Genomic DNA, 15,003 nt, shown 5'->3' on the forward strand with positions numbered 1-15,003 from the left:
GTGTTCCTCTTTAGGGAGAACCAACCACGATCCACTTGCTTCGGTTAAAAAAAAAAAAATCCTTGTCTCTCTCTTTTTTTTCATCCAGTAGACCCTGTTGGCTCTACTTCAAAATATGTTCTGAATTCTACTAGTTTTCAACATTTTCACTGCTACCAACTTTTTCCAAGCCACCATACTTTATTCCATGGACTACTGAAATAGCCTCCTAGCAGTACTAATTGCTTGCACTTTTGAAGGTCAACAGTCTATCCACTACAACTAGCCCCTTTACATATCATTCCAGCCCAAAACCATCCAAAAGCATCCATCACCTTACCCTGCTTAATCAGAGCCCAGCCACGACACTAATCTTATTTCCCATAATCCTCTCACGGTGGCTCACTCTATTCTAAGCACCCTGGCCTCCTTGGCTTCTTTCTCAGATGCCAAGCAAATTAAGCTTCAGGACTTTTCTAACTTGCTGTTGTCTCTGCCCGGACTATTACCATTGAGCCGGGGGCGGGGATTTAAACTTCACGGTCACTCCAGTGGCATGGGGGATATAATGCTCCAGAAGTGTAATGTGCATTTTTCCTCAGTTCTTCGACAGTGAAGAATTACAGGTCAAAGAAATTTAGAAAAGATTTATTAAAGGGATATTTTAGAAAAACAGAGCATCTGCCACGGGAGGATCATTTTTTCCAGCGAAAAGAGCTGTTAACAACCTAGAATTGGGAAGGTAGTATATTTGGGCTGTGATGGGTGGTTACAAAGGCATTCCTAGGTGATTTGTCTGGACCATCCTTACCTTAGATTCCTCCAAGGTTCTCTCTGCTTTCATTTAGCTCTCTGCTCTAATATCAACTCAAAGAAGTCGCTTTCCAGATTATCCTGTCTAAAACACTCCATCCTTTATACCTTTCCCTATCATTTTAACTTCTGTTCCCGTCTACAACGTACAGCTCCCTTTGAGCAGGAAATGTGTTTCATTTAGGCCATATCCCTAGCGCCCTGAAAACCACCTGGCACATAGTAAACACCTAAAAACATGCTTGAAGTTATTCTGCTTAACTGCAACACGTGCTCTGCGAAGTTGTGAGGTCGCCTCACAAAGATAAGCATACAAACACAGAAAGAAGCCAAAACCAGGTGAGGCCTGCCTCGCCGTTTTTGAGTCTTTTAGTAAGGGCTCGCGCAGGAATCCTTTGCAGCTGTCCCATCTCCAAATGGGCCTTAAAATGCTAGTTCGTTTCCTTGTCCGGCAGGGTAAACAGAAGAAAACGAAGCGAAGCGAGGCAGAGGAAGGAGCCTCAGCTCTACAGTATTCCGCTGAGAATTTACAGTTATCCATGGCAACGCTTGTTTTTACTGCATAGCCGTTCGGCTGCGAAGAGAAAACCCCAGCGCCCAACAACAAGTCAACCATTTTCCGAAACCAGTCTCCCAAGTAACCCCGCCCGAGTGTGTACACAAGAAAGGGGGCGGGGCTTGTTGCGAGGGCTTCACTCCGGAAACCGCACCCTCCGGGGCGTCCCACCGCGGAGGATTCGCAAAACGCAGAGCGAGATTTAACTGTCGGCAGTAAAAGCGCGCACTCGAGCACCAATGAGAGAGGAAGGAGGGGAACAGCTTCTTAAGAACACTCTGTATGTCTAACAATGATTGGCTGGATCCCTCTTTTCTTCTTCTTGATATTGGCTGGACTTTCTATCCCCGCCCATTCAATTGGCTTTTTTGCCTAGGTACTTCTGATTGGCTCCTTTTGGCTGGTGGGTGGGAACAGGGTGGGGGGGAATTGTTCATCACGGATTGGTGGATTTGAGCACCTGGCGGCTCCTTCTCCGAGGAGCCCGTCCCATCTTCTCTCTGTCCCGTCTCCCGACCCGTACGCTTTTCCTTCAACTCGCGCGCACGAATGGTTAAAAAGAAAAAAGAGGGCGGGGGGAATGTGAGGCTCGAGCCCGCCAGCCAGGCCTCTAGCTCCTAGCGCGCGCCCTCAGCAAGGACCCGCGCGAGCTGCCCGTGACCATGCCTGCGCTATTTGAAACTGCAGAACCCGTTAGGATCTTGGGGGAAACTACCGTTCCAGCTGGTTCTGGAGCCCATGCGTGACAGCGGGGAGAGTGGCGGTCGCGAGGCGGCTCATACCTTTCGCGTCTCTGCACTGTGGAGACTAGAACCGGCATTTTCGAAGGACGCCACCTCCAATCGCAGCGCTGGCGCGGGCGGAGGCTAAAACACGGGGGTCCTGAGACTGAGGAAAACGCGCCAAGTTCCCCTCGGTGGTGGAGTGGGAAAGACCCTAGCGGTTCCGGCGCTTCGCCAGCGGGATTAGTTCTTGCGCTCCTCACTAGCCCGGGGCAGGCGCGGGCGGGCGCCGCTCCGGGAATGTAGTTGGTGCCGGCGCAAGGCAGGACCGAGCGGCGGCCTGGGTTCCCGCTCTTGATAGCGAATGGTCACTCCCCCGCGGGGTGGGTGAGCCGACCAGCTTTCCTCGGGTCGGGGACTCCGCGGGCTCGGGGCAAGGTCTCATCTGTCGTACTCACACTCGTCCCGGTTGGACTCGCCGGCGTCACCGCCGCGGACCTCGCTTTGGGCCATGACTAGGTAAGGAGGGCCTGGAGAGGAGGGGCTGGTGCCGAGGCAAGTTGGGCCGGCTCCCGAGTGGGGCTACTTTGGGACACCGGCATCGGCTTTGCAGGGAAGACCCCAGGACCGTGTTGGTGCTGCTCCCTTGCCAAGCTCCCAGCTAAGCCCTCCGGGCACTGGGTGGGGCGCCCCCTCCTGCCGCGGCTCGGGACTCGGGAAGGCAGGTGCGGGCTGGGCGTAAATAGGCCAACCCCACGGGTGTGAGGCCGGGAGTCGTGATTCGGGCCAAGGACGCCACCGGCCAGCCCCCCGCTATGCCCGGTGCTGAGTTTGACCGGCACAGACATCAAAACAATCTCGTCATTTTTCGCTTTCTCTTGCGTTCGTAGTGCTGCCGGGTAGGGAGAAATGTTTGCACTCACGTTGTCCTGTGTCGGTAATTGCTAAATTTTACTGCACAGTTTAACTTAATTTTTTTCTAGAAATATTTGGAATTCCACGTGTCTTAAACCTTTGTTGAGGATGTTATTCTTGTTTTGCATTTTTGTGTGTGTGACAAATTGATATTGAGTCGCGTCATTTTACAAAGGAAAGAACTTAAAACTAATGGGACTGAGTGTTCACGCTGTCATTTGCTCAAGAACATTTAATGCTCGATTCATTGTTTTCCGCGAAATTTGATTTAGACTTATAGGAGAAACATTTTTTTATGAACAACTCCTAGTTATAAGGAGTAAGAAATAGTATAACTTAATATACGGTACCTGGTAAAATGTTACATTTTCAGGAATGGTAAATGTTTAATCATTGCTTTGAGGGAGCCGGGAGGGTTGGTTTATTGATTAGGATTGATAATCTGTTATTTCATCTGCTTGATTACTTTTTCTTCTGTTAAGTCCGATCACTCTATCTAATCCAGTTTCCATCATTTTTTAGACTTGTCTCCCAAGAAAAACCTTTTTCGAGAAGTATTAATGCTTAGAGATCCCTGACAAGCGCAGGCTGGTTTATCATTCATGATAGCGTTTCATCAGTAGCAGTAAGTGCCTAGCAGAGTAAGTTGAGTTGGAGAGGGAATGGGGAAATTGATCAACTTTCCAGCTCTTTCTGAGTTTAGTCTCAAATGTGGTTTCACTGCGGAGTTCCGGAGTCTGTGAATTCCCAGACCAGAGGAAATCTTAAGTGAAAAGCTTAGCAAAGGTGAATTTGAATGAATTTTGTTCATGGTATTATTCAGTATCTGTATTTTAAAGTCATTTGCTGAGCTTTGGGGTTCTAATTTCTTTTAATACTGCAGTCAGATAATTTCCTCCAGATATCCTGATAAAAAAATAGGACTGATGTAAAAAATACCATAAATACTGTCATTTTTTTAATGCAAAAGTTTAAAATTGGGAAGAAAGGTTGTAGAAGGCAAACCAAATCATTTTTGTTTCTACAGAAAGCATTATATTTTTAAAAATCTACAGTTTAAAAAAAGTTTGGAAAATCAGTAGTGTAATGTGGTTTCTAGCGCATAAGAATTTTATATACACAGAGTGTAGCAATTTTTCTTACACACAAAGTGCACCACTATCCCTACTTTCATGTTTTACTTTACACTCAAGTTTTTAGGTATAAGTGAACTTACAGACTTTTTAGAGACTTTATTTCATGTATTCATATTAATAACTAGAAAAGGCTTGGAAAGAAGACTCACTTATTTCAGCATCCTTTGATTTCCCATTCATCACTGTTTCCCATCTCTTCCTTTATAACTAGAGATGGTAGTTGCTCAGTATTTTCTGAATAATTTAATAATAAAAATTAAGGTTTTACTCAATAACCCCTACTTTACTGTAGCTCTACTAAAATAGGGTATTTTGTGATGTGACCCTTAATCTAATAGGCTGATATTTAGTATCTGATATTTTTTTGGTGTGTGTAAGAAAAGTTAAGGATAAATGGCAAGCAGTAAGAACATTGAGTGCCTGTTATTGCCAGGCATTAGGTTTTCAAATACGGAGTTCTAATTAGTATTATCCCTTGGTAAATTTGTTTTCAAAATTGATGATTTTATTGTCTACAGCTCATAACTGCAAACTAATGAAACCTTTTCTCTGTGATTAACAGGTATGATTGGTGATTATAATATCTGTGTATAAATTAATACTTGTCAACTTTGAGATTTAAAGAGAAAATGCCTGGTGTCATACCTAATGAAAGTAATGGGCTTTCAAGAGGTAGTCCATCAAAGAAAAACCGACTTTCCTTGAAGTTTTTTCAGAAAAAGGAAACTAAGAGAGCTTTGGATTTCACAGATTCTCAAGAAAATGAAGAAAAAGCTTCTGAATATAGAGGGTCTGAAATGTATGTATCTTAAATATATTTCTGTACTTTTAAAATTCCACATCAATGAAGAAGCAGTGAACTTGGATTGATACTTCCAGACAGTCTCACCTGATAGTAGAGGCAAAAAATACATTTGTGAGACAAATCTATCGGTATAAAGTAGAAACAACAAAACTGGTGGTTTTCCTCAGGGATGCTATCCATAATGCTAAGTCATTTACATTGTGCTCATCCAGTTTGACTAAACTGGAGAAATATTGACTAAAATTTTTTTAATTTACCTTGATTGTATTGCAGCACATTTTGTGTAAGAGTAAAGAAATAGGTGATTCTTTTTTGGTTCATAACACTTGACAGTTACCTGAGATATTTCAACTTCATACCTAGTATGTGAATTATCAAAACTGTTGGTGCACATAGTTATAAATTATAATTAAACTTGAATATAAATGCTTTTGATGCAAATCTTTCAGTGACTGAAATGGAATACTTTATTCCACCAGTAGTCACTCCAGTTGGAGTCTACACTAGCTCCCTATTCAACAAATCTGTATGGTTAAAGTGGATTTGGTTTCATGTGTAATTTTGTAATATTTACCAATAATCGATTTAAGAGATCGTATGTGAACCTTTTGTTTACCAGCATGCATGCCTATAAACACTTCGAGGTGCTAGAGTAATAGCAGCTATAAAATAAGTAAAAATGCTGTGATGACCTACTGTTTATTAAAGTCAGGTAATAGAATTATAAACTTGAACAATGAACAATTCATTTTTAAGTGAGGAACAGCTGTATAATTCTATTCATAGACTCTCTTTCCTCTTATTCTTTTATTAATAGAATCTGACAGCTTAGATAGTGCAGCCTCTCCCAAATACTGTCACAATCAGGTTATTTCCAGATTTCTGTTGAGAGTTAATCTACAGTTGGCCCTTAAACAACACGGGTAACATGCAGATGTTTTCCAGTAAATACTGTAAATGTATTTTCTCTTACGATGTTCTTAATTTTCCTTTCTCACCTTATTGTAAGAATGCCATATATAATGCATATAACATAAAAAAATATTGTGTCAATTGACCTTTTTATTTATTTTTTATTGGTAAGGCTTTCAGTCAACAGTAGGCTATGAGTAGTTAACTTTTGGGGGAGTGAAAAGCTATACAGGGGTTTTCAACCATGCATGGGGGTGGGGGAAGTCAGTACCTCTAACCCCTGCATAGTTCAAGGGTCAGCTCTACCTGATTAAAGTGTCCTGTTGGCTTAACAAATCATGATACCAGTTCCTTAATTTTCTACTGTGTAAAATGGGATTAATAGCCTCTTGATGGAATTATTTTGAAGTTTGTTGAGTGTAGTAATGTTTTTAAAGTACTTGTAAAATTTTTTATGCTAGGTGTACAGCAATTTTTTGCACGTATACAGATTGCTTAAAATGTCATCTGAGTTAATTCCATATACTTTTCAGATCATAAACTTTTGGGGAAAGAATAAATCTAGGGAAGTAATATTTCCACTTTTTTCTTTGAGATACTACGTTATTATACCTTTCTCCTCTCCTCTGTACTTAATAGTGATCAAGTTGTTCCTGCAGCACAGTCCTCACCTATAAACTGTGAGAAGAGAGAAAACTTGTTACCATTTGTGGGACTGAATAATCTCGGCAATACTTGTTATCTTAATAGTATACTTCAGGTAAATTAACAATTTTGCTATATAATAAAATTTTAGTAGGCAAAGAATGATATAACATTTAATGTTTTCGAGAATTTTACATTATTAGAGGATTTCAGTTGTCGATATTTTTACCTTTGATTATAAATAAACCAGAATGGGCTAAAATAATAATAATGATTCTAAATTTTGTGTTAGAAGCTTCCTTTGGGGTAAGAAAAAGTGATAACATAAAATTGGAATAGCAGAATTGAGTGGAACTTGGTTAAGTGGAAGATGGCCAAACTTTTAGTTTTTTCTGCCCAATTCCTGGTGCTATGGTGATAAGTATTTTAATGCTTGGAACTATATGTTTTATATTGTACCCTTATAACTATTAAGTCTTAGCAACATCTGCCAGGCTCAGTGCTTTGTTGCCAGTGAGGGAAGACAGTGTGCTACAATGATGAAATAGAGAACAATTTTTGATACAAATCTTAATCTCAGAATTTTAAGTAATTCCCATTTAAAAGTGGTCTACAAAAAGCATGAAAGTGTTTGAATGACCTTAGGTATGTTGTTTGTTCAGTAAGCACTCAGAAAATCTCACTTTTTATAGGTATTATATTTTTGTCCCGGTTTTAAATCTGGAGTGAAGCACTTATTTAATATTATTTCAAGGAAGAAAGAAGCTCTGAAAGATGAAGCCAATCAAAAAGATAAGGTAAAAAATAAAAATAAAAGAATATTATAAAAAGTAAATTTATGGAAATTTACTTGCTTAGAAAAAAGTAATACACAGGATTTGGGCGGAGGATGATAAAGATAACCATAACTGAGAACTGAATTTCTAAGTATCTTACATTGTCAGAAAGGCAGTTTTTCATTCTTGCAGAGTAGCTAACTAACTAGATTGTCCCCTTTTATTAGAGTGTCTTCTCCAGTCCTTTATTGTTTACCAATAAACATTGTCATTTGTATACCACCATCACAATTTATCATATCCTGTACCACTTGTTATTCATCTATTGTTTTCCAATTGACTCATTTTTAAAATTTAAATACAAAGAAACCTTTGACTTATATATATAGAAAACCAGTATCATCCACATAATAGAAAGTAATCAAAAAATACTCTTATAATTCTTAAAAGGCTTATTTGTATATCTCCATAAAATTAGTGCTACAATGAAACTAAACTTTAAAAAGCTAGTTTTATCTAGTGAGACAAAGTCTAGGGGGAAAGTACTTAATTTGTTCATAAATAAAAATATTGATTTGTGTATTTCTTTCTTGACAGGGAAATTGTAAAGAAGATTCTTTGGCAAGTTATGAACTAATATGCAGTTTACAGTCCTTGATCATTTCAGTTGAACAGCTTCAGGCTAGTTTTCTCTTAAATCCAGAGAAATATACTGATGAACTGGCTACTCAGCCAAGGCGACTGCTTAATACACTCAGGTATAGCCTATAATATAATTTTAGGATTCCAATTTAGCTACTTATTGCTTTCTTTAGAGCAGAGTGATACATGAACAAATGGCAATAAAGGGCAAGGAAACTAGAAACTGCAGAACTATAGTCCTTAATATCCCAGAGACTCCAAAAACTAAACATTTTTCATAAGTTTGGTACTAAATTCATTTCAGAATTATATGAGATCATTTATAGTCATTATTCATACTTTGAATATTCATACATTTTCTTGTAGAAGTAATGTGTTTACTTAGGTGATACTGCCCCCTATCATGTTGGTGATATATATTTTATTTATGTGCCACATTTTTAATCTGAAAAATTCTGAATTCCCAAACACATTTGGTCCTAAGGATTTCAGATTGTGAATTATAGGTCTGTATTCAACATGTATTATGCATCAGAACTCTAAATTCCAAATATTCTATTTTTGTGCTTAGAACTGTTAACTGGATTAGAGTTCTTGGTGATCATGAAATTTTATCCTATATATAAAATAGCCTTATCCAAAATGTTACAGGTTAAATGTTTAAAAAATTAATCATTTTGTTTAGGAACAGACTTAGGAATAACACATTGATATACATTTGTTAAAAGGCAGTATAGCATGGTGGCTAAGAGCAGGTTGAATCCTGGCTTTGTATCTTAACTAGTTCTGTGACGTCGGGCAGGTTACCTTATCTGTAAATAGTGGTGACGATGATACCTACTTCATGGGGTTACTGTGAGAATTACGTTGAACACGTAATATAAAAACAATTTTGAATAAAACCTGGTACATGGTAAGCTATACATATAAGCTATTGACAGTGTATTCAGAAAAGAGATAAAAGTAATTGTGATAATGAGGTAAAATTTGTTTTTACTTTTAGTTACAAGTTTAAGTTTCAGATTAGCTGAATAAATGTTTTTTGATTTTTAAAATAGTTATGATATTCCTATAAAAATGCATTCATTTCAACATAGAAAGGTTTTCTTTTTTTGTATTATATCTTCAAAACTAATATAAATTGGAAATTTTTATTTATAGGGAACTCAACCCTATGTATGAAGGATATCTACAGCATGATGCACAGGAAGTATTACAGTGTATTTTGGGAAACATTCAAGAAACATGCCAACTCCTAAAAAAAGAAGAAGTGAAAAATGTGGCAGAATTATCTAACAAGGTAGAAGAAAAACCTCATGAGAAAGACGAAATTCGTGTTAACAGCATAGAGATGGACAACATGAGGCATTCTGAAGACTATAAAGAAAAACTCTTAAAAGGAAATGGGAAAAGAAAAAGTGACAATGAATTTGGTAACATGAAGAAAAAAGTTAAGGTATCCAAGGAACATCAGTCATTGGAAGACAACCAGAGACAAACCAGATCAAAAAGAAAAGCTACAGGTGATACATTAGAGATTCCTCCTAAAATAATTCCCAAGTACATTTCTGAAAATGAGAGTGCAAGACCCTCACAAAAGAAATCAAGAGTTAAAATAAATTGGTTAAAGTCTGCAACTAAGCAACCCAGCATTCTTTCTAAATTCTGTAGTCTGGGGAAAATAACAAACCAAGGATCTAAAGGACAGTCTAAAGAAAATGAATATGATTTTGAAGAGGACTCTGAGAAGTATGAAAATGATGACACAACTAATGGTTGTGGATTTGAACCTTCGGGGAATAATGTTAAGCCCATTAATAGTAATGAAGTTAAGCCCATAAACAAAGGTCAGTATAATTTATTCTTAGACATTGATAGGTAGGCGGATTAACAGTTGCGGAATTGGAATTTTCTCTTAGATACATGTACAACATAAAATCTAGCTAAAGTTTTAAAGAGAAATTTTAACAATGAATTGCGTTTTAAGCACTGTGCTTAGATGTATTTTTATGCGTGAAATGCAGTTTAGTGAAATGCAGTTTTTAAAGCAGAGAACTAAGTAGTTAACACTGTAGTTGAACTGTATTTCCATCTAGTTTCTTCTAGATCTACAGATCTCAGGGAAAATGTGTAATATTGATGTGGTTATAGCTTTACCAAAAGTGTCACCCTTATTTTAGGACTTTTCAACAAGGGGTGTTTTTGAGGAAGGGAGACACAATTGTGACTCTTTACTTTTTTAGAGACAGTAGTAACTCTTTACATTTCATGAACGAGGCCCCTCTCAATGCTGATAAGCAAACTGAGATGAAAATCAGCCTTTTATTCATGTTACGCGTTAAGTGGAATCTGTTATTCGGGCTGTGCTGAAGAACTAATCTGTATAGACTTACATTTTTCTGTTTTGCTGTTTTTGTTTTAGGCACAGAGCAAATTGGTTTTGAGCTAGTAGAGAAATTATTTCAAGGTCAGCTGGTATTAAGGACTCGTTGCTTAGAATGTGAAAGTTTAACAGAAAGAAGAGAAGATTTTCAAGACATCAGTGTGCCAGTGCAAGAAGATGAGCTTTCCAAAGTAGAGGAGAGTTCTGAAAGTAAGCAAAATTGGAATCTTGTAAGGACCATGGAATAATGTTTTCTTCAACAAGCATAGTCTAATAGCAGCTTGTATAATTATTGAGAAAAAGCTGGCTTTTAGTGTCTTTGGTACAATAAAGCTTGCTCATATGGCTTCACTTGTTTAATAGCATTTGGAAAATTGTGGCATCTTTATTTTGATATGTAGTATTTAATGAGAAAATGAAATGCTTTGATAAGTTAACTTTTGGGTACCTGAATTTTTCAGAGCTACTGAGGATATTTTTATTAACATAATATATGAGTCTAGTATAAATCACACAAGTATGAAAATGTTTCAGGAAGTAAACATGAGACTGGTTTACCTGTTCAGATATTGGAAGCAGGCTATTAAATATAAACTGTCTGTCTTATACTGAGTCAGAGACTAGGTTTGTCATGTTTTTCCTGCTCCATCACCTAAATATGTTTTGGCTGACCAAATACAAATATTTAAAAGTTATGTGCACTATTGAGGGTGAGAGTTTCTGAAACAATATATTTATTTGGGAGGATTAGTTAATGAAAATTGCATGCTAATTTTGAACATGGAACTTTGTGAAACTTAATTTTTAAATGTCTGAGACATTTTTCATTTGTGAGTGAAAGGATTCTCTTATGTAGTTTCTCCAGAGCCAAAAACAGAAATGAAGACCCTGAGATGGGCAATTTCACAATTTGCTTCAGTGGAGAGGATTGTAGGAGAAGATAAATATTTCTGTGAAAATTGCCATCATTATACTGAAGCCGAACGGAGTCTTTTGTTTGACAAAATGCCTGAAGTTATAACCATTCATTTGAAGTGCTTTGCTGCTAGTGGCTTGGAGTGAGTATTATAAATAAAAGCTATATGAAGAAAATGAGCTGCTATATAAGACAAGTTTTGTTCAAACCACAGAAAAGAAGTAATTTATAACAGTTTCTCTGTAAAAATCCATGTTTAAATCCTTTCGACATGAATACATACTCTGATTTTTTCCACACATCTTTTAGATACAGTCGAATTGGTTAAAGCAGGGAATAGATTTTGTATACATAAGATTTTTTTGAGGGGAGAAAAAGGCAAAATTATTTTAGTTTTTAGGTAAGCCATGAAATCAAACTAATGTTTGAATAATTTGATATTCTTTTCTAGTTGGAATTTAATATCTAAAAGCTATTAAGGGATAAGTATAAAAATGCCTATTACATTTTGGATAGGCTGACTTTCTGACCTGTATACAGGTCATTGTGGATTTTATTCCTTTCTATATTAATAAGGTGTTTGAAATTACCATGAAGGCTTCCCAGGAGCTCTCCATACACTTTCTTGTTGCAGAAGAATGACATATGGTCCTTTCTTTCACTAGATTTTTTTTGGTTATAGTACTATTTTATTTTTGTCCCCAAATTTTGGTAGAGATACTTACATTTAAATGACCTACTAAAATATACAGGAGTTTGGTTTTTGAAGTTCAGTGCTTTTTAAATGTCATTTATTTTCTTATTGCACAAAATTAGGAAAATAAAAAGGGGAAGATGCCATATATATAAGCCTTCACAGAAACACCTGAACATTACTGTTTATTTCAGTAGTTTTTATTTGTGTAAATAAGTGTAGAAAATTGGGGGTTTGTTTCTTATTCTTGTGTTTATTCATATAAGCACTGAAATATTAAGGGTTCATTCAGACTTGACTTGGTTTCATATTGGGTGTAAAACTGAGTATATAAAAAGTGGAATTGCAGAAAACCTTTTCTTTTTCCCCCAAAGGTTTGATTGTTATGGTGGTGGACTTTCCAAGATCAACACTCCTTTACTGACACCTCTTAAATTGTCACTAGAAGAATGGAGTACAAAGCCAACCAATGACAGCTATGGATTATTTGCGGTTGTGATGCATAGTGGCATTACAATTAGTAGTGGGCACTACACTGCCTCTGTTAAAGTCACTGACCTTAACAGTTTAGAACTAGATAAAGAAAATTTTGTGGTCGACCAAATGTGTGAAATAGGTAAGCCCGAACCATTGAATGAGGAGGAAGCACGGGGTGTGGTTGAAAATTATGACAATGAAGAAGTGTCAATAAGAGTCAGTGGAAACCCACAGCCAAGTAAAGTTTTGAACAAAAAAAACGTAGAAGCTATCGGACTTCTTGGAGGACAAAAGAGCAAAGCAGATTATGAGCTATACAACAAAGCGTCTAACCCTGATAAAGTTGGCAGTACAGCAGTTGCTGAAAACAGAAATTCTGAGACTAACAATACTAATGGGACCCATGAATCTGATAGAAACAAGGAATCCAGTGACCAAATGGGCATTAACATTGGTGGATTTGAGAACAAAATTTCGTATGTAGTGCAAAGCTTAAAGGAATATGAGGGGAAGTGGTTGCTTTTTGATGATTCTGAAGTAAAAGTTACTGAAGAGAAGGACTTTTTGAATTCTCTTTCCCCTTCTACATCTCCTACATCTACTCCTTATTTGCTATTTTATAAGAAACTATAAAGTGAGTGTATTTTTCTTGTATATATTAAACAGATCGAGACAAACATCAGTAAATTACATCAAAGATTCTTTAGCTTAGCTTTTGAAGCTATTGGATATTATTGGTCTCTCTAGGTTTTTATATAGTGAAATTTTAATTACTGAAAACCATGTCAATTTTAGAATTCATTACTTAGTAGAGACTAGTTATACATTAGCTTCTGGGGACAACCTTGTATAGATTCTTAATTATCCAAAATGGAAGCATTTGAATTTACACCTATCTTTTGTGTTTGCTTTTTAAAAATAAAGTACTTGTATCCATATTTTGGAGTAATTATCTACATAATGTTTATAGGTCCTGTGGTTTTTCAGCTAAGAAGCAGAATCTCATTTCAGTACATTTAGTTTTATAAGTCATGAAGGCCAGATCTTTGATGGGCTGTATTAGAGGCACAAAGTCTGGAATATGTGTGTATTCACAATGATGTAAATTTTGTGCCTTGAATCACTTCAGAAGTCTCTCAGAAAACCTGGACAGTCCTTTACAGCAATTTTATATGTATTTATAAGGATGATTCTGTACCCTAGTAAATCTTTTTTGGGCATGGACAATTTGTATCTCTTCATAGTCATTTTCTGCACGATCTGTATATAGTACATCAAACTTAGAGGTATGACCTTAAGTTTAACTTTTTAAAAAAAAATCATAAGGTCAATAAAATTTAAAATGCCTAAAAACTGTATACTAATGCTCAATTTTTTACTTGCATATTTTTACCGTAAATATGTACAGCTGGGTTCTCTAAAACAAAATATGTGTATGTGTGTATAATGTATGTATAGAAGAGAATAAACAGGCATAATTATCTTTAATACTTTCTGACAGTTGAAGAAATTTTCAAATGGAATTCAAATTGTACTTAGCTATCTAAGATGTCATACTTGAAAGTTTCCAGTAAGAATTGTTGCATCCTAGTTGTCCTTTAGGCATAAAACTTTATGGAATACAGAATTGCAAAACTTTAGATGATGCTTTGGGCACACATAAAAACTTGGTTAAATTTTCATTGTAAATATATTAAACTGGTAAATAATTATCATGTTAAAGGACATTCTTGGTGTTAATACTAAAAAATGATCCTAAAGAATATATAAATTCTATTGGAATAACATAGTTTATTTCAACAAATGAGTGCCTGTCAACTAATAAATTACATAGTTAAATAAAGTCACATTCTTCCATAAGATGGTGTGATATTAAAAGTCATGGTTCTCACCTAAATTCAGAATCACTAATGGAACTTTTAAAAAGGAACAGCCCTGGACATTACCCGTAGGCTTCTGATGGACTAGTTCTAGGATAGAGCCTGGGCCTCTAATACTCAAGGGGACAGTCAAGGTTAAGAACTAGTACAGATTCCTGATATGAGAAAGTTTAAAGAAAATTAGAGTACATGGGAAGTTAGCAAGTGTTCAGTATACCAATGTTGTAAGAGGAAGCCTCTTCTGAGCCAAGCCATAAAATAATTAGTAACATATAATTAAACCATAATTATGTTAAAATTCTTGATATTGTCATAGATTTGTGTGAAACAACTCAAACTTCATAAATGTAACCTAATGAGAAATGACTTAAGGGTTATTCTCTACCTATTTCTATCTCCCCTTCCCCCCCCAAAGAAGAGTACATATGTTACTTTTTTTGTTTTAATGAGTTTCTATTCTTAATTCCTCTCTTCCCTTAGTGTTCATCTGGATCCTCTGTCCCCAAATATATTTTTAAGATTATACCTTTCTGACTCCTGAGTTAACCCCTTGTGGTCCAACATTATAGACTCATTGGAAAAACCTCTTTGTGATTCAGTCTTTGATTAGATAGGAGAAGTTTGAGATGATATTGCCTATCATAAATGTAGGCTGGAGGGGAGAGACGTCAGCCATCACCGATGTGCTCAGGAGAGTCAGACATTTTTGAGATCTTCGACACCAACTACAGAATGAAGGCACTGTATTAAAT

At 36.7% G+C, this 15,003-nt stretch overlaps 1 protein-coding gene across 4 annotated transcripts; it reads left to right on the forward strand.

Moving 5' to 3' along the window:
• Positions 1-1,835: 1,835 nt before the first annotated feature.
• USP1 (ubiquitin specific peptidase 1) lies at positions 1,836-14,231 on the forward strand. Of its 4 annotated transcripts, none has more exons than XM_039888118.1 (10): positions 1,909-2,589; positions 3,508-3,626; positions 4,684-4,920; positions 6,478-6,598; positions 7,176-7,280; positions 7,857-8,017; positions 9,063-9,424; positions 10,324-10,494; positions 11,141-11,342; positions 12,269-14,231. In XM_039888118.1, exons 3-10 carry the CDS (start codon positions 4,751-4,753, stop codon positions 13,002-13,004), a joined length of 2,028 nt encoding a protein of 675 aa, XP_039744052.1. In that variant the 5' UTR covers positions 1,909-2,589; positions 3,508-3,626; positions 4,684-4,750; the 3' UTR covers positions 13,005-14,231. The 4 variants fall into 4 exon arrangements, with proteins under 4 accessions (XP_039744049.1, XP_039744052.1, XP_039744040.1 ...); XM_039888106.1 differs by having other exon boundaries at positions 1,912-2,589; positions 9,063-9,748; XM_039888109.1 differs by having other exon boundaries at positions 1,912-2,589; positions 3,508-3,610; positions 9,063-9,748.
• Positions 14,232-15,003: the final 772 nt, after the last annotated feature.

The sequence above is a fragment of the Pteropus medius genome, unplaced genomic scaffold, assembly GCF_902729225.1.
Source record: "Pteropus medius unplaced genomic scaffold, Ma_sr-lr_union100, whole genome shotgun sequence".
NCBI classification, from domain to species: domain Eukaryota; kingdom Metazoa; phylum Chordata; class Mammalia; order Chiroptera; family Pteropodidae; genus Pteropus; species Pteropus medius.

What these genes read in the sequence shown, in the direction of transcription:
- USP1 (XM_039888115.1), top strand. Translation starts at nt 4,751, where the DNA reads ATGCCTGGTGTCATACCTAATGAAAGTAATGGGCTTTCAAGAGGTAGT. An exon ending in AAGCCAATCAAAAAGATAAG is followed by an intron (nt 7,281 to 7,856) that starts GTAAAAAATAAA and finishes CTTTCTTGACAG; the next exon opens with GGAAATTGTAAAGAAGATTC. An exon ending in AGTAGAGGAGAGTTCTGAAA is followed by an intron (nt 10,495 to 11,140) that starts GTAAGCAAAATT and finishes TCTCTTATGTAG; the next exon opens with TTTCTCCAGAGCCAAAAACA.